This window comes from Salvelinus namaycush, chromosome 8 (assembly GCF_016432855.1).
Source record: "Salvelinus namaycush isolate Seneca chromosome 8, SaNama_1.0, whole genome shotgun sequence".
Lineage (NCBI taxonomy): Eukaryota > Metazoa > Chordata > Actinopteri > Salmoniformes > Salmonidae > Salvelinus > Salvelinus namaycush.
Genome location: NC_052314.1, coordinates 325,648 through 345,439, shown reverse-complemented (window position 1 = coordinate 345,439; position 19,792 = coordinate 325,648). Strand labels below are relative to the sequence as shown.

The window sequence follows — 19,792 nt, the reverse complement described above, 5'->3', positions numbered from 1 at the left end:
CTGAAATCGATTGACAGCATTGAAGATGGTGAAACCAAAACTGTTTTCATTTTTGATGGTCTGGATGAGTGTCGACTTCCTCTAGACTTCAAAAAAAATGAGAAGTGCTATGATGTCACGAAGCCAACCTCAGTGGATGTGCTGCTGACAAACCTCATCGAGGGGAATCTGCTTCCCTCTGCTCTCCTCTGGATAACCTCAAGGCCTGCAGCAGCCAATCAGATCCCTCCTGAGTGTGTTGACCAGGTGACAGAGGTACGAGGGTTCAATGATCCACAGAAGGAGGAGTATTTCAGGAAGAAAATCACAGATCAGAATATGGCCAATGAAATCATCAAAAACATGAAGACATCAAGGAGCCTCCACATCATGTGCCACATGCCAGTCTTCTGTTGGATATCAGCCACTGTCCTTGAGATGATGCTGAAAGAGGCAGAGAAGGATGAAGTCCCCAAAACTCTGACCCAGATGTACTCACACTTCGTGCTCATCCAAATCATTGTGAAGAACAAGAAGTACAACAAAGCCAGAGAGACAAACCCAAAGGAACTGTCTCAGTCAGACAAAGAGATGATCCTGAAACTGGCAAAGCTGGCTTTCCAACAGCTGCAGAAGGGCAACCTGATCTTCTATGAGGAGGACCTGAGAGAGTGTGGCCTTGATGTCACAGAGGCATCAGAGTACTCAGCATTGTGTACAGAGATCTTTAAAGAAGAATCTGGGCTGTACCAAGAGAAGGTCTACAGCTTTGTGCATCTGAGCATTCAGGAGTTTCTAGCAGCAGTGCATGCTTTAGAATCATGTCTGGACAAGAAGGAAAATGTTTTCTCCCCCAAAGCAGTCACTAAGAGTCAAGATGATTATGACAGAAGCCGATTCAAAATCTGGTCAAACAAGTCAGACAAGTTGAGGTCAGACAAGTTGTCTGACTTACACAGGAGAGCAGTGGACCAGGCCTTGAAGAGTGAGAATGGACACCTGGACCTGTTCCTCCGCTTCCTTCTGGGTCTCTCACTGGAGTCCAATCAGAATCTGTTACGAGGCCTTCTGACACAAACAGGAAGTACAACACAGAGCAATGAGGAAACAGTTGAGAGAACAGTCAGGTACCTTTCAGACAAGATCAACCAGGAATCCTCACCAGAAAGGATAATCAACTTGTTCCACTGTCTGAATGAACTTGGTGCCAACTCTCTAGTTGAAGACATGCAGACCTCCCTGCGATCAGGAACTCTTTCAGAAACAAGACTAGAACCGGACCAATGTTCAGCCCTGGCCTACCTGTTACTGATGTCAGAGGAGGTGCTGGAGGAGTTTGACCTGAAGACATACAACACATCAGAGGAAGGTTATCAGAGGTTGCTGCCCGTAGTGAAAACCTGCAAGAGAGCACTGTAAGTTCTGTTATTGAGTTAATGTTTACAGTATCATTATAATGAAGGATTTGTATATCTAACAGATTATCTCCTCTCTCCAGACTGGATGGCTGTGAACTCACATATGAATCCTGTGAGACTCTGGCCTCAGCTCTGCAGACACCAAACTCCCACCTTAGAGAACTGGACCTCAGCTACAATGAGCTGGAAGACAGAGGAGTGGAGCTGCTCTGTGTTGGACTAACCAGTCCACTCTGCAACATACAGACACTTTTGTAAGTACATTTTCTTCAGTATCCACTGTGGGTGTTTATATATTTTGTATTTAGTTAGTATGTGTGTGTTTTTAACATTGTTAAATCATGTGCCCTTCTGTTTTGTCATAATGCGTATCAATTAAGCTTTGCGTATTTAACAGTGTGTCGACATATCTCCTCTCTCCAGACTGGCTGGCTGTAAACTCACATGTGAATCCTGTGAGACTCTGGCCTCAGCTCTGCAGACACCAAACTCCCCCCTGAGAGAACTGGACCTCAGCTACAATGACCTGGGAGACAGAGGAGTGGAGCTGCTCTGTGTTGGACTAACCAGTCCACTCTGCAACATACAGACACTTTTGTAAGTACATTTTCTTCAGTATCCACTGTGAGTATTTATACAGAATATTTTGTATGTAGTTAGTATGTTTATGTTTTTAACATTGTTAAATCATGTGCCTTTCTGTTATTGTCTTATTGCATCTAATTATTCTTAAAGCTTTGCATATTTAACAGTGTCGAGATACCTCCTCTCTCCAGACTGGATCACTGTGACCTCACATATAAATCCTGTGAGACTCTGGCCTCAGCTCTGCAGACACCAAACTCCCCCCTGAGAGAACTGGACCTCAGCCACAACAATGAGCTGGAAGACAGAGGAGTGGAGCTGCTCTGTGTTGGACTAACCAGTCCACTCTGCAACATACAGACACTAGTGTGAGTTAAATATCTTCAGTATGAGTTATTATGTGGATGTTTTAAACATGTGTTAATCATGTGCTCTTCTGCCCTCTAGTCTAGGTCACTGTGGTCTGACAGAGGGTTTCTGTTCACATCTGGCCTCAGTCCTGAGTTCACCCAACTCACAATTGAAACAACTGGAGCTGAGAGACAATGACCTGCAGGACTCAGGAGTTACACTGCTGTCTGCTGGACTGGAGGATCCAGACTGTAAACTATACACACTGGGGTACGTGCGTGTGTGTGTGTGTGTGTGTGTGTGTGTGTGTGTGTGTTTTTGTTTGTTTGGTATCAGAATCCAGGATCACTGTTGTGGCTGAGGTCTAGTTAATTTTACTCTGGTTTAAGAATCTGAACTCAAGTAGCAGATACCACCCCTCTCAAAGCCAATTCCCTTTTTTTTGAGTTCAGATTTTATTTGGGGGGGGGGGGTTTAAATTCACGCTTTTGAAGGGTTTTACTACCTAATTTCCTCATCTGCTTGCATCTGCCTTCCCTATATCAAGGTGTTTTGGTACTTTCGGAAAACCCCAATGGGAAAAATGAATGGTGGAAAAACGATTGGAACCATTTTCCTGTTTGACCGCTAGGTTTTATTGGTATTATGGCTCATACTGTGGTACTCTATGGTGAGTAGATGGGTGACAAAAATAATCAATTTAATCAATTTTGAAATCAGGCTGTAACACACCAAAATATGGAATAAGTCAAGGAGGAAGAATACTTTCTGAAGGCCACTGTATAGTCTACCAGTCTAACTGTCTATCCTGTCCTCTATCCACCATACATAATAGTCACTGTATAGTCTACCAGTCTAACTGTCTATCCTGTCCTCTATCCACCATACATAATAGTCACTGTATAGTCTACCAGTCTAACTGTCTATCCTGTCCTCTATCCACCATACATAATAGTCACTGTATAGTCTACCAGTCTAACTGTCTATTCTGTCCTCTATCCACCATACATAATAGTCACTGTATAGTCTACCAGTCTAACCTGTCTGGCCAGGGGTTCCGCTAGCGGAACTCCTCCCACATTCCACTGAAAAGGCAGAGCGCGAAATTCAAAAGATATTTTTTAGAAATATTTAACTTTCACACATTAACAAGTCAAATACAGCATTTGAAAGTTAAACATCTTGTGAATCCAGCCAACATGTCCGATTTTTAAAATGTTTTATAGCGAAAACACCACGTATATTTATGTTAGCTCACCACCAAATACAAAAAAGGACAGACATTTTTCACAGCACAGGTAGCATGCACAAAGCCAACCTAACTAGCCAAGAACCAACCAAACTAACCAAGAAACAACTTCATCAGATGACAGTCTTATAACATGTTATACAATAAATCTATGTTTTGTTTGTAAAATGTGCATATTTGAGCTATAAATCAGTTTTACATTGCAGCTACCATCACAGCTACCGTCAGAAATAGCATAGAAGCAGCCAGAGTAATTATAGAGACCAACGTGGAATACCTAAATACTCATCATAAAACATTTCTGAAAAATGCATCGTGTACAGCAAATGAAAGACAAGCATCTTGTGAATCCAGCCAATATTTCAGATTTTTTAAGTGTTTTACAGCGAAAACACAATATAGCATTATATTAGCTTACTACAATAGCCTACCACACTACCGCATTCATTCATCAAGGCACGTTAGCGATAGCAATAGGCACGTTAGCGATACCGAATAAACCAGTAAAAGATATTAATTTTCACGAACCTTCATCAGATGACAGTCCTATAACATTAGGTTATACATACACTTATGTTTTGTTCGAAAATGTGCATATTTAGAGCTGAAATCAGTGGTTACACACTGTGCTAACGTAGCATCTTTTTCCCAGAACGTCCGGATATTTTTTCTGACTCTCACATATTCTGACCAAATAACTATTTATAAACATGACTAAAAAATACATGTTGTATAGGAAATGATAGATACACTAGTTCTTAATGCAATCGCAGTGTTAGAATTCTAAAAATATCTTCATTACGACATAAGGCTTAGGTTATGGCGAGATAGTGCCCAAAACCTGGGCGCAAAGCTAATACTACACAGTTCGACAGATATATGAAATAGCATCATAAAATGGATCCTACTTTTGATGAGCTTCCATCAGAATGTTGTACAAGAGGTCCTTTGTCGGGAACAATCGTTGTTTGGTTTTAGAACGTCCTTTGTCCCTCTTGAATTAGCAAGCACACTAGCCAAGTGGCCCGAAGCTCTCCATCGTCAACAAACACAAACAATGCAACACGCCTAACGTCCCGAAAAAATTTAAATAATCTAATAAAACTATATTGAAAAAACATACTTTACGATGATATTGTGACATGTATCAAATAAAATCAAAGCCGGAGATAGTAGTCGCCTATAACGACAGCTTTCCAGACGGCAATTCCAGGTCCATCTACGCGCTTTCCAGAAAACAGGAAATGGGTGACTCGTCGTGCCAAGAGCTTTTATTCCACCTCAGACCAAGATAAACACTTCATTTCTTCTCTCACTTCCTCTTGACATCTAGGGGAAGGTGTATGACGTGCATGTATACTAATACGTATCATGCCCATTTATAGGCAGGCCCTTGAACAGAGAATCGATTTCAGACTTTATAGGCATTTATAGGCAGGCCCTTGAACAGAGAATCGATTTCAGCCTCGATTTCAGACTTTGCCAAATGAGTTCTGTTTTACTCACAGACAAAATTCAAACGGTTTTAGAAACTAGAGAGTGTTTTCTATCCAATAGTAATAATAATATGCATATTGTACGAGCAACAATAGAGTACGAGGCCGTTTAAATTGGGCACGATTTTCCCCCAAAGTGTAAATAGCGCCCTCTATCCTCAACAGGCTAACTGTCTATCCTGTCCTCTATCCACCATACATAATAGTCACTGTATAGTCTACCTATCACACCCTGATCAGTTTCACATGTCCTTGTTATTGTCTCCACCCCCTCCAGGTGTCGCTTGTTTACCCCAGTGAATTTATCCCTGCGTTTCCTGTCTCTCTGTGCCAGTTCGTCTAGCATGTTCCAAATCAACCAGCGTTTTTTCCCGTTCTCCTGCCTTTGCTATTATTTTTTTTCTAGTCCTCCCGGGTTTTGACCCTTGCCTGTTCTGGACTCTGTACCCGCCTGCCTGACCTTTCTGAATGCCTTGACCACGAGCCTGTCTGCCACTCTGTACCTCCTGGACTCTGATCTGGTTTTGACCTTTTGCCTGTCCACGACCGTTCTCTTGCCTACTCCTTTTGGATTATTAAACATTATTAGACTCCAACCATGTGCATCTGGGTCTCGCCTTCTGTCATGATACTACCAGTCTACCTGTTTATCCTGTCCTCTATCCACCATAAATAGTGACAATAGTGGATCGGTTGTCCAGATCTGCAATAGGATAACTAGCTAATATCATACCACGCATACAATCATTCAAATATTTAATATAAGACCATGGTGCGTCACTGAAACAGTGAAGACATGAGACACGCAGCTAAAAAAAACTCCCATATTGATCTTGTTTAGTGACAATACAATTATCTAGCCTGCAACACCACATTGCAATGAATAATTGTCTTACAAAATTCCACTCTAGGCTGTAAACTGCAGTGAAAAGTTCATCCAAATAATGGCACAAAAGCCCTTTGATTGAGAATATTTAATTCCATTGATTGCATTTGGATCAGTTGTGGGTCTCAACTCTCAACAGCTTATAGGAAAGGCCAGTCTGGCCTTGATTAGGTCTCGCTTTACCGCAGCCGCCGGGTCACTCAAGCAGACAGCACACAGTCGTGCAATTTTACTAAGTAAGATGTTTGCTGTAGTATATCTTAAGTGGAAAAATGTGCAGATAAACAAGTCATCTCTCATTGAATGACAACAAATACTTAATTGAATAATCTCTACTGTTGACCAGTCACAGACGAAGGGGCGTAGACTTCGGCTATCGACTTCGGCTTGCCTCGAGAAAAAATGTTGTGTGCATGAACAGCCGAAAAACCCGAAGACCAAAATGAACAAAAACGTCACAAAATGTCTTCATAATAAATGCAAGAACTGTTCCAAACTGTTTATTGGATGGGAAGCATGCAGATGCCTTAAGCTGGCATGTGCCTAAAATAATGGTAATTGCTTACTAGCTAGCTGGCTAGCAAAATGCAGTTAGCTAAATGTACACGTTAGCTCTAATACAGGTTGCTACCAGTGGTGGTGTAGATCAGCATGCTTGTGCAACAGCATGTTCTGAATTAGATAGCTAAAATCTTTGTCTAAATGTCACATCTATCTATTTAAATGTGATTAGTGTCCGCTGGGAAACACTCACCAACACTTTGGTTCCTACCCTGTCATAACTCCTACCTGGCTTTTTAATTTGTTGTCATGCTAAACAACACCAACCATAGAATTAGAATAATCATTCTATTTATGTTTCCAACAGTTCAAGTGTTTTGATCTATAAAAAATAAAACATCTATCAAAAAAATTGCAATATTTGGTTGAAAAGTTAGATTTTCTGCCCATATTGTGCAGCCCTACTATCAACCTGGTAACTTTACCAGTATATGCAAACATTTTGTGGCACAGAAAGAAAGGTGAAAAGTGATATCTTTTTCAGATGAGTTTTAAAAGTTAGTAGGATTAATTTACACTATAGGACCAACATAGGCTATATCTCAATTTAAAAATAGATTATTCTGGTGCTCCTAAATTTGATGTGGCATTCAACCAAATATTGCAATTTTTTTGATAGATTTTTAATTTTTAATAGATGCCAATGAAAGACAATGTTTCCCCATCTCAGACTCAACACAGAGGCAGACAGAAGTTACCATTCTGTCACCAGAGATGTGTGCTAAGTTTCCCCTCTACTCCCCTCAGTCTAGGTCAGTGCGGTCTGACAGAGGGTTGCTGTTCAGATCTGGCCTCAGTCCTGAGTTCACCCGACTCACAACTGAAACAACTGGAGCTGAGAGACAATGACCTGCAGGACTCAGGAGTTACACTGCTGTCTGCTGGACTGGAGGATCCAGACTGTAAACTACACACACTGGGGTAAGTACAGCTGTTTCAGCCAGGTCTGTACTAGCTGAGTTACACTGCTGTCTGTTGGACTGGAGGATCCAGACTGTAAACTACACACACTGGGGTGTGAGTGAGAGATAGAGAGAGAGAGAGATCTCAGAATTCAGAACCACATCTCGTTTTTGATGGCCAGATACTTGATTTGACTCTGGGTGGCATGTATTCATGGATGCCAAGGAAGCCAGGCTTACCAAAAAAACTGACCAAGAAAACATTTTTCTACTAAATAAAATAATGAATCTTTCATCTCTCTGTGTTTTATTAATTTTCCTTAAATTCACAATTATCTCACGAATGTATCTCATAGGAGAAAGCATCCGAGCGGCGATTCTGATCCAACCATTAATTCATACATTGTTGTGCTCCTGGCCTGAGAGGATGGAATTTCAATATGTAGCTAGATGTAGAAGGCTCATGTTAACTAGCTAACGTTGCCCATGAATGGAAGTTAAATATGAAGCTAGATGTAGAAGGCTCATGTAAAACTAGCTAGCATTGCCCATGAATGGAAGCTAAATATGTAGCTAGATGTAGAAGGCTAATGTTAACTAGCGAACGTTGCCCATGATTGGAAGTTAGGCTAGTGAGCAAGCATTTTAGCCAGGAGGCATAGGACAACAAACAAGAAAAGCGTGTACTGTATGACAGAGTGATAGACCGTGTACTGTATGACAGAGTGATAGACCGTTTTGTCAACATGACAGAGAGGAGGATGTCATTGGTGATTCTCTACAATTAGGGTGAGTCAACATGGTTTTTTCTACTTGCACGAACGTGCACCCATATACGCAAACAGAAATCAGAACCATGGACAGCCACATTATATTTAGCTTACATTGATTGGACTAATTCGTTTTTGTATCTTTTAGTTGTCACTGTATTAGACTAAGCAGAGGTGATTTGATGATGTTGAAATTGAAATGGTGCTGGAATAGTGGACGCAGCATCTGTTTTCTTTGTGACTTGCGGTAACTCTCTGTGGTTCTAAATCAATAGTTGTTTAGTGGTCCAGAAATGTCGGAAACATGAACTTGCTTGACCCTGCTGTAGGTCATGTAACTGTCTGTTAAATACAATACGCTTTGTGGACTTAACCGGACAGATGTTGCTCTCCGGTTTTGTGATAAAACAAAGGTATGGTTGAATTTATTCTGCCACTGTGTCTTCTTATTGTCTCAGCCTTTAGTCCTATATATCACTGTGCCTTATTGTCTCTGCCTTTATATCACGGTGAACTAACAGGTTATAGAGCAAACAAAGGTTATAATATGGCTTTCAAAGCATGATCCCCTTCCATCTCCTTCCAAAAAAGTCCACCTGTTTACAATCTAGGCTGCAGGCTTTGAATGGAATGCTGAATGCTGAATGGAATGCTCTGAATGGAATGCTGAATTAAATATATTTATTTATTTATCAAATCAAATTTATTTATATAGCCCTTCTTACATCAGCTGATATCTCAAAGTGCTGTACAGAAACCCAGTCTAAAACCCCAAACAGCAAGCAATGCAGGTGTAGAAGCATGGTGGCTAGGAAAAACTCCCTAGAAAGGCCAAAACCTAGGAAGAAACCTAGAGAGGAACTAGGCTATGAGGGGTGGCCAGTCCTCTTCTGGCTGTGCCGGGTGGAGATTATAACAGAACATGGCCAAGATGTTCAAATGTTCATAAATGACCAGCATGGTCAAATAATAATAATCACAGTTGTTGTCGAGGGTGCAGCAAGGCAGCACCTCAGGAGTAAATGTCAGTTGGCTTTTCATAGCAGCTCATTAAGAGTATCTCTACCGCTCCTGCGGTCTCTAGAGAGTTGAAAACAACAGGTCTGGGACAGGTAGCACGTCCGGTGGACAGGTCAGGGTTCCATAGCCGCAGGCAGAACAGTTGAAACTGGAGCAGCAGCAAGGCCATGTGGACAGCAAGGAGTCATCATGCCAGGTAGTCCTGACGCATGGTCCTAGGGCTCAGGTCCTCCGAGAGAGAGAAAGAAAGAGAGAAAGAGAGAATTAGAGAGAGCATACTTAAATTCACACAGGACACCGGATAAGAGAGGAGAAGTACTCCAGATATAACAAACTGACCCTAGCCCCCCGACACATAAACTACTGCAGCATAAATACTGGAGCCTGAGAAAGGAGGGGTCAGGAGACACTGTGGCCCCATCCGATGATACCCCCCGGACAAGGCCAAACAGGAAGGATATAACCCCACCCACTTTGCCAAAGCACATCCCCCACACCACTAGAGGGAAATCTTCAACCACCAACTTACCATCCTGAGACAAGGCCAAGTATAGCCCACAAAGATCTCCGCCACGGCACAACCCAAGGAGGGGCACCAACCCAGACAGGAAGATCACGTCAGTGACTCAACCCACTCAAGTGACGCACCCCTCCTAGGAACGGCATGAAAGAGCACCAGTAAGCCAGTGACTCAGCCCCTGTAATAGGGTTAGAGGCAGAGAATCCCAGTGGAGAGAGGGGAACCGGCCAGGCAGAGACTGCAAGGGTGGTTCTTTGCTCCAGAGCCTTTCCGTTCACCTTCACACTCCTGGGCCAGACTACACTCAATCATATGACCCACTGAAGAGATGAGTCTTCAGTAAAGACTTAAAGGTTGAGACCAAGTCTGCGTCTCTCACATGGGTAGGCAGACCATTCCATAAAAATGGAGCTCTATAGGAGAAAGCCCTGCCTACAGTTGTTTGCTTAGAAATTCTAGGGACAGTTAGGAGGCCTGCATCTTGTGACCGTAGCGTACGTGTAGGTATGTACGGCAGGACCAACTCGGAAAGATAGGTAGGAGCAAGCCCATGTAATGCTTTGTAGGTTAGAAGTAAAACCTTGAAATCAGCCCTTGCCTTAACAGGAAGCCAGTGTAGGGAGGCTAGCACTGAAGTAATATGATCAAATTTCTTGGTTCTAGTCAGGATTATAGCAGCCGTATTTAGCACTAACTGAAGTTTATTTAGCGCTTTATCCGGGTAGCCGGAAAGTAGAGCATTTCAGTAGTCTAACCTAGAAGTAACAAAAGCATAGATACATTTTTCAGCATCATTTTTGGACAGAAGGTTTCTGATCTTTGCAATGTTACGTAGATGGAAAAAAGCTGTCCTTGAAACAGTCTTGATATGTTCGTCAAAAGAGAGATGCTGAATGGTGATGTTTTAGATTATAATTATTTCTCAGCAGTGTAACGATATCGCTCTACCAGATTGTTATTTTCCCCATCAGAGAAGCTGTAGAGAGGCCAACAAATATTACTATTTGTTAATGTGTCATTTTTGTATTTACAAAATGTTTTTAACATACGTATCCGATAACGTGTGTGTGTGTGCGCATGTGTGTGTGACTAATGATGAAGTTTGTCCTCTACTCTCCTCTAGTCTAGGTCAGTGTGGTCTGACAGAGGGTTGCTGTTCAGATCTGGCCTCAGTCCTGAGTTCACCCAACTCACAACTGAAACAACTGGAGCTGAGAGACAATGACCTGCAGGACTCAGGAGTTACACTGCTGTCTGCTGGACTGGAGGATCCCGACTGTAAACTACACACACTGGGGTAAGTACAGCTGTTTCAGTCAGGTCTGTACTGAGCTGAGTTACACTGCTGTCTGCTGGACTGGAGGATCCAGACTGTAAACTACACACACTGGGGTAAGTACAGCTGTTTCAGTCAGGTCGGTACTGAGCTGAGTTACACTGCTGTCTGCTGGACTGAAGGATCCAGACTGTAAACTACACACACTGGGGTAAGTACAGCTGTTTCAGTCAGGTCGGTACTGAGATTAGTAAAACACAAACTCTGAAAATCTAATGTTTCATCACAATGTTTGTGTCATGGACAAATGAATGGGTGTCCTACAAGATGATTGACACCAGTACACCAACCTAGACAGCTGTTGTGTCTCTCTGTAGGCTGTCTGGCTGTCTGGTCACAGAGGAGGGCTGTGCTGCTCTGTCTTCAGCTCTGAGGTCAAACCCCTCCCACCTGAAAGAGCTGGACCTGAGCTACAATCACCCAGGAGACTCTGCAGGGGGACTGCTTTCAGCTGCTCTGGTGGATCCCACATATAAACTGATGAAGCTGAAGTAAGTCAGAATAGATGTCCTAATAGTGTGAGCAGCGGTTGTGTCATATGTAGTGTAGTAGGGTCAGTAACATGAGGACATGATGGTAGAATAAGGGGAAGTTTACTCAGCAGGCTGAGCACTCCAACACAGCATACATCATCACCACATGAATACTCTTCTTCTGCATCTCTGATATCCTGTTGGAATTGTACTCCGTTCTCTATGCAGTAGGTAGGATATAATACCTGTATGTCTCTAGTAATGAAATGTACTCCGTTCTGTATGCAGTAGGTAGGATAGAATACCTTTTTGTCTCTAGTAATGAATTGTACTCTGTTCTGTATGCAGTAGGAAGGATAGAATACCTATATGTCTCTAGTAATGAATTGTACTCTGTTCTGTATGCAGTAGGTAGGATAGAATACCTGTATGTCTCTAGTAATGAATTGTACTCCGTTCTGTATGCAGTAGGTAGGATAGAATACCTGTATGTCTCTAGTAATGAACTTGGATAGTGCACCAGAACACAACAATATGGTTTAAATGTTGGCTGCTTTATTAGGTCTTTGTCAGTCAATAACCTGTTTCTCCTACAGTGTGGATCATGGTGGAGAGTGCAGGCTGAAATCAGGGCAGAGGAAATGTAATTCTCTTCAATCCTAATTAACTTCATATAATGACATAGTAACATAGTAACTAATCAATACTTGTTCTGTACCTACAAAACAACATTTTATATGAAGATGTGGTTTAATTAAACTCTCCTTTTGTCTACAGATGCCTGTCATCTCACCCTGGACCCAAATACAGTAAACCCATACCTGATACTGTCTGAGGGGAACAGGAAGGTGACATGGGTGGAAGAGAAGCAGCATTATGAAGACCATCCAGACAGATTTGATTGTTTTCCCGAAGTTCTCTGCAGAGAAGGCTTATCTGGAGGTCGTTATTACTGGGAGGTGGAGATGGATGGTGACATGGCTGACATTGGCGTGGTGTACAAAGGAATAAACAGGAAGGGAGATGAGGATGACAGTAGAATTGGAGCCAATAGGAAGTCCTGGAGTTTATACTGCTATGATAGTGGTTATTTATTTTGCCAAGCTGGAGTCAACAGATCCATCTCTGGTCCTGTTCCTAACAGAGTTGGAGTGTATCTGGACTGGCCAGCTGGTACTTTGTCCTTCTATAGTGTGTCCTCCTCTGGTACACTGACACACCTTTACACAGAACACACCACATTCACTGAACCCCTTTATCCTGGGTTTGAGGTTTCCTCCTCAGTGACTCTGTGTCAGATAGATGACCAACACATTCAGAGGTGAGTCATAGATATGTTAATCATTTGTTTCCTCTGGAATCATTTCTATAATTAGATTAGTAGTAGTGGTGTGTTTTAATGTGTTCTGTTAGACCTATAGTATGTTAGATTAGTAGTAGTATTGTGTTTTAATGTGTTCTGTTGGACCTATAGACAGTTAGATTAGTAGTAGTGGTGTGTTTTAATAATGTGTTCTGTTGGACCTACAGACAGTTAGATTAGTAGTAGTGGTGTGTTTTCATGTGTTCTGTTGGACCTACAGACAGTTAGATTAGTAGTAGTGGTGTGTTTTAATGTGTTCTGTTGGACCTACAGACAGTTAGATTAGTAGTAGTAGTGTGTTTTAATGTGTTCTGTTGGACCTACAGACAGTTAGATTAGTAGTAGTAGTGTGTTTTAATGTGTTCTGTTGGACCTACAGACAGTTAGATTAGTAGTAGTGGTGTGTTTTAATGGGTTCTGTTGGACCTACAGACAGTTCGATTAGTAGTAGTGGTGTGTTTTAATGTGTTCTGTTGGACCTATAGTATGTTAGATTAGTAGTAGTGGTGTGTTTTAATAATGTGTTCTGTTGGACCTACAGACAGTTAGATTAGTAGTAGTGGTGTGTTTTCATGTGTTCTGTTGGACCTACAGACAGTTAGATTAGTAGTAGTGGTGTGTTTTAATGTGTTCTGTTGGACCTACAGACAGTTAGATTAGTAGTAGTAGTGTGTTTTAATGTGTTCTGTTGGACCTACAGACAGTTAGATTAGTAGTAGTGGTGTGTTTTAATGGGTTCTGTTGGACCTACAGACAGTTCGATTAGTAGTAGTGGTGTGTTTTAATGTGTTCTGTTGGACCTACAGACAGTCAGATTAGTAGTAGTGGTGTGTTTTAATCCAGAGGGATTTACAGTAGTGAGCGCATGCATTTTTCGTACGTTTCTTTTTTCCCCCCTGATGGTCCTCCGTGGGAATCGAACCAACAACCCTAACATTGCAAGCACCATACCAACTGGGCTACAAAGGACCACATTTTGGAGTTGACTTAGTGGGTTGTGTCACATTTAGGCAATGTACCCTACATAGGGAGCTGTTCTGTCACCCTTTATACACCCTTTGTACTGCTTATGAAGACTGTATGTATGCTATATAAAGCCTTTATAAGTTGTATTTAGTTTATTCACAGTCTATCCTTATGCTTTACCAACACCAGAGACCATGGTGGAGAGTGTTGGATCAAGCCTGGACCTGAGGACACCAGAGACCATGGTGGAGAGTGTTGGATCAAGCCTGGACCTGAGGACACCAGAGACCATGGTGGCGAGTGTTGGATCAAGCCTGAACCTGAGGACACCAGAGACCATGGTGGCGAGTGTTGGATCAAGCCTGAACCTGAGGACACCAGAGACCATGGTGGAGAGTGTTGGATCAAGCCTGGACCTGAGAACACCAGAGACCATGGTGGAGAGAGTTGGATCAAGCCTGGACCCGAGGACACCAGAGACCATGGTGGAGAGAGTTGGATCGAGCCTGGACCTGAGGACACCAGAGACCATGGTGGCGAGTGTTGGATCAAGCCTGGACCTGAGAACACCAGAGACCATGGTGGAGAGAGTTGGATCAAGCCTGGACCTGAGGACACCAGAGACCATGGTGGAGAGTGTTGGATCAAGCCTGGACCTGAGAAATGTTAGTGTTAAATTTGAATTGTTTTTAAAGGAAAATAGTTGTTAAGCATTCATTATTCACAATCATGCTCTATTTTGTCTAAACATACTTAAAGGTTGAGTCAGCAATATGACGTAGAAGCACAAAGTAAACAGCATAGTGGGTCACACTAGACCTACCAGTTATCAGACCCCCAACATCTACAAAACATGGACCAGAACAATGTTGTTTCCTGCTTACACAAACATTAATTAATATATCACTAATGTCAGATTATGGTATGCTAATGAGTGTACATTCTAAGACTGTTGCTCACTGATATTCATTTGTATTACAAGTCTATTTAATAATTATTAATTAGTTATTACATGAGATTGTCCATTTTAAATAACAACTACTTTTGACTTCAGGGATTCCTCAGAGCTGTAAGACTTGTGACCATGTTGAGGTAAGTCATAATGTCAATTCTTACTTTTACATACCTGCAGGCACCGTCTCAAAGCCAGGTGTGTACTGACCAACCATTCATACTGGGATATAGACAGTCCTGTGTTCTGCTTTAGTAATATAACCTCTAACGACCCTCTACCCCGGGTCCGGGATCACCCCCCACCCCCCCCCCCACACTGATTAGCATAGCTAGCATAGCTTCACAAGTAGATAGTAGCATCTAAATATCATTAAATCACAAGTCCAAGACACCAGATGAAAGATACAGATCTTGTGAATAAACCCATCATTTCTGTTTTTTAAAATGTTTTACAGGGAAGACACAATATGTAAATCTATTAGCTAACCACGTTAGCAAAATACACCATCTTTCTTTGTCCACCATTTTTTCTCTCCACCACTAGCTATCACCAATTCGGCTAAACTAAGATATTGATAGCCACTAACCAAGAAAAAAACTCATCAGATGACAGTCTGATAACATATTTATGGTATAGGATAGGTGTTGTTAGAAAAAAGTGCATATTTCAGGTAGAAATCACAGTTTACAATTGCACCGACCATCACAAATCGACTAGAATTACTAGATAGAGCAACGTGTATGACCAATTTACTCATCATAAAACATTTCATAAAAATAGACAAAGCATAGCAATGGAAAGACACAGTTCTTGTGATTTCAGACCATATTTCAGATTTTCTAAGCGTTTTTCAGCGAAAACACAATAAATCGATAAGTTAGCATACCACATGTGCAAACGTTAGTAGAGCATCGATTCAAGTCAAAGAGAACTATAACGTAATCATCGCCAAAATATATTAATTTTTTCACTAACCTTCTCAGAATTCTTCCGATGACACTCCTGTAACATCATTTTACAACATACATATACAGTTTGTTCGAAAATGTGCATATTTAGCCATACAAAACCGTGGTTATACAATGGAAATAGTCACAACTCAAGCCTCAAAATGAGGGACGTCAGCTTTCAGAGTGATCTAGTTTAATCGAAAGCTAATCATATACTTGACTAAAAAATACAGGGTTGACAGGAATCGAAAGACAAATTAGTTCTTAATGCAACCGCTGACTTACATTTTTAAAATTATCCTTACTTTTCAATACAGGGTTCGCCAAGTGAAGCTATACCAAACAAAATGGCGAAATATGCGTTTATAATATTTCGACAGAACAACGATTTATCATATTAAATATTGCTTACTTTGAGCTGTTCTTCCATCAGATTCTTGGGCAATGTATCCTTTCTATGTTATAAACTTCTTTTGGTCGATAGATGTCCTCTGTCCTTCGAAATGTCCACTAACAACGACCGAGACCCCGAAACGTTCCCAAAGCTTAAAAGTGCACGACAAAGAAATTCCTCAGAATCGCACTAAACGGATATAAATTGCTATAAAACGGTTCAAATTAACTACAGTATGATGTTTTTAACAACTATAACGAGTAAAAACATGACCAGACAAATATTACTGGTTAAACAACGATTTGGAATGAGGCAAGTCCGATGTCCATCCTGCTTGTGACGCGCGAAGAAAAGAGAGTGGTACTTCCACGTTTTCTTGTTTTATAGTGGCTGTGATTGTGCAATCGACTCCATTCAAAACGTGATGACGTACAGACACCCAGAGGAAGACGTAGGCAGTGTCGGTTTCTTCATAGCATTCACTGTCGCCTTAAAAACAGACTCCAGATCAGGGGTAAAAATTTCTGAAATCTGACCCCTGTCATGAAAAGTGCTGTAGATATAGTTCTGTACCACTCAGAGACAAAATTCCAACGGCTATAGAAACTAGAAAGTGTTTTCTATCCAATAATAACAATAATAACAACAATAATATGCATATTGTACGATCAAGAATTTAGCACGAGGCAGTTTAATTTGGAGACCCAAATATGCTAATGCGGAAGAGCACCCCCTATAGTTCCAAGAAGATAAACACTGTCTCAAAGCCAGGTGTGTACTGACCAAACATTCATACTGGGATATAGACAGTCCTGTGTTCTGCTTTAGTAATATAAACACAGTCTCAAAGCCAGGTGTGTACTGACCAACCATTCATACTGGGATATAGACAGTCCTGTGTTCTGCTTGTAGGCATGCAGGATTTTAGCTGTTGTCATATTTTGTCATTAGACAGTTTAATTGATAATTCACCAGCATTCCATGTAACATTGAATAAATACATTAGATTAGTTACTTCGGTTAATGGGCCAGTTTCCCAGACACAGATTAAGTCTCGTCCAGGACCTTAAAGAACTTTCTATTGAAACTTCCATTGAGCACGCTTTTTAGTCCAGCACTAGACTCAATCTGTGTCCAGGAAACAAGCCCCATATGTATTACTGACATGCTTGTCCTTGTTCAGGACTCCACACACTGGCTTCAGATTGAACCCTTCACTTCCACTGTCCAGGGAGTGACAATGTTCAGGTAGAATAACTACTTTTAACATTTCATTCCACTTGCTAGTGTATTTCCCCATTACCTTTGGGAATAGTCTTCTAATCCAACCTCTCCATTTGACCATTGACCCTCTCTACCATATCTTGTTGTTGCCCTCAGGCACAGGACACCCAAAGGGAGTTATGAGTGCACAGTGTCTGGGCTCCGCTGGCTGTGTGAGAGAGATGTCATTCTGAAGTATCACTTCAGGAACTGGGAACCCTACAGTCAACTTCTGAAAGACATGCAGTACACACAAGGTGGTCCATTGCTGGACATCACTATGGAGTTAGGTGAACTGGAGGAAGTTCATCTGCCACACTTTGTCTGTTTAGGTAAAACCATATAGAAATAGTATTCAGAAAGACATTTCCATGTAACTGAGTTTCACTTCCTGAATTAATGAATTAACTATTCTGGGAGTTTGAGTTTACTGTGATCTGGTACTGCATATTCTTTGTGTTTTAGTAGGATGAAAAATACAATATTTGTCTTTCTGTCTCCTTTTATTGTGTTGTTCAGGGACCAACCCTTCCCTGAGGAATGAGATGAAGGTTCTTCATGTAGAGGAACATGGAGTGTCTTTAGAGGAAGTGCATGAGGTCACCAGATTCCATGCTAAGATTCTCCATCCCAAGTTCTCAGCTATCTCTCTGATACTGAGATTACTGTCTTGGAAAGTAGATGTCCACTGTGAGCTGATGCTCTATCTGACAGTGATAAAGCAAACATTAATTCCACGCCTATACCTGTTCCCCAGTAACCCCGGCCAAATACAGGTGAGGGACCATTATTATAGAGATGACCTTAACTAACCAGTGGTGCAGTTTATGTTGACACTCATTAAATGAAGATAAGTGTGTTGATAGTTTTCTGAATAATGTTTGAATAAGACTATATATTGACTGGCTGGGTATTCCGTGCCTCGTTTCACAGGCTGTGGAACAACAGGAAATAAAGTTTCAAGGGTCTAAAAGGTTTCCCAACACAAGACCAGAGCAGTCCTTCAAACTGAATAGTTACTTCAGACTGAACATTCCCTGTTCTACCGCCATCAATCCACCGGTACAGTTTCAGTAGACTAAGAACATGAATCTGACATTTCAGTCACAGTTCTATGCATTGATCTCTCTCTCTCTCTCTCCATCTCCCTCCAGAGGATTCATCTCATACATAGAGACACCACACCAAGCTTTTTCAGGGCAGTTGTGAAAATGACAGGGATTGACATTGAGATGGAGTTATTCAGTGGTGATGAGAGGATAGTATGGACAGAAATAGTATCACGAGGTAGGAGCATATGTCAATCATCACTTTGTACTTTTGTACCAGATGCTATTTAGAGTGATATAACCTCATGTTGTTTATCTTTCAGATGAATACTATCAGAATCAAGGTAAGACCCAGATGGAGACTGTCCAAGTAACACTGTTTATTGTAACAGAGGCAGGCAAAGACAGGTCAAGGCAGAGGTCAGTAATCCAGAGAGGGTGAAAAAGGTACTGATCGGCAGGCGGGGTCAGGGACAGGCAGAGTGGTCAGGCAGGCGGGCTCAGAGTCAGGACAGGCAAGGGTCAAAACCCGGAGGACAGGAAAAGAGAGACTGGGGAAAAAACAGGAGCTGAGACACAAATCTGGTTGACTCGAACAAACAAGACGAACTGGCAACAGACAAACAGAACACAGGAATAAGTACACAGGGGGTAATGGGGAGATGGGCGATACCTGGAGGGGGTGGAGACAATCACAAAGACAGGTGAAACAGATCAGGGTGTGACAGAATACGTCACTGACACCCATTCAACAAGTAAGTAAACATGAGAGTTACAGTGCATTCGGAAAGTATTCAGACCCCTTGACTTTTCCACATTTTCTTACATTACAGCCTTGTTCTAAAATGGCTTCAATAGTTTTTTTCCTCGTCACACAATACCCCAGAATGACATCACAATACCCCATAATGATGTCACAACACCCCAAAATGACATCACGATACCCCATAATGACCGAACAAAAACAGGTTTAGACATTTTTGCAAATGTATTAAAAATAAAAAATGATCACATTTACATAAGTATTCAGACCCTTTACTCAGTACTTTGATGAAGCACTCTTCTTGGGTATGACGCTACAAGCTTTGCACACCTGTATTTGGGGAATTTCTCCCATTGTTCTCTGCAGATCCTCTCAAGCTCTGTCAGGTTGGGTGGGGAGTGTCGATGCACAGCTTTTTTCAGGTCTCTCCAGAGATGTTAGATCGGGTTCAAGTCCGGGCTCTGGCTAGGCCTCTCTTTAGACATTCAGAGACTTGTCCTGAAGCCACTCCTGTGTTGTCTTGTCTGTGTGCTTAGGGTAGTT

General features: G+C 41.7%; 1 protein-coding gene and 1 pseudogene across 1 annotated transcript; both read left to right on the top strand.

The window, feature by feature from the left end:
• Nucleotides 1-275: 275 nt before the first annotated feature.
• LOC120051626 lies at nt 276-12,871 on the top strand (annotated as a pseudogene).
• Nucleotides 12,872-14,508: 1,637 nt separating this feature from the next.
• Nucleotides 14,509-18,249, top strand: LOC120051625 (NACHT, LRR and PYD domains-containing protein 1 homolog). The gene is made up of 5 exons (XM_038998522.1): nt 14,509-14,540; nt 14,930-14,967; nt 17,358-17,422; nt 17,555-17,769; nt 17,957-18,249. Exons 3-5 carry the CDS (start codon nt 17,415-17,417, stop codon nt 18,247-18,249), a joined length of 516 nt encoding a protein of 171 aa, XP_038854450.1. The 5' UTR covers nt 14,509-14,540; nt 14,930-14,967; nt 17,358-17,414.
• Nucleotides 18,250-19,792: the final 1,543 nt, after the last annotated feature.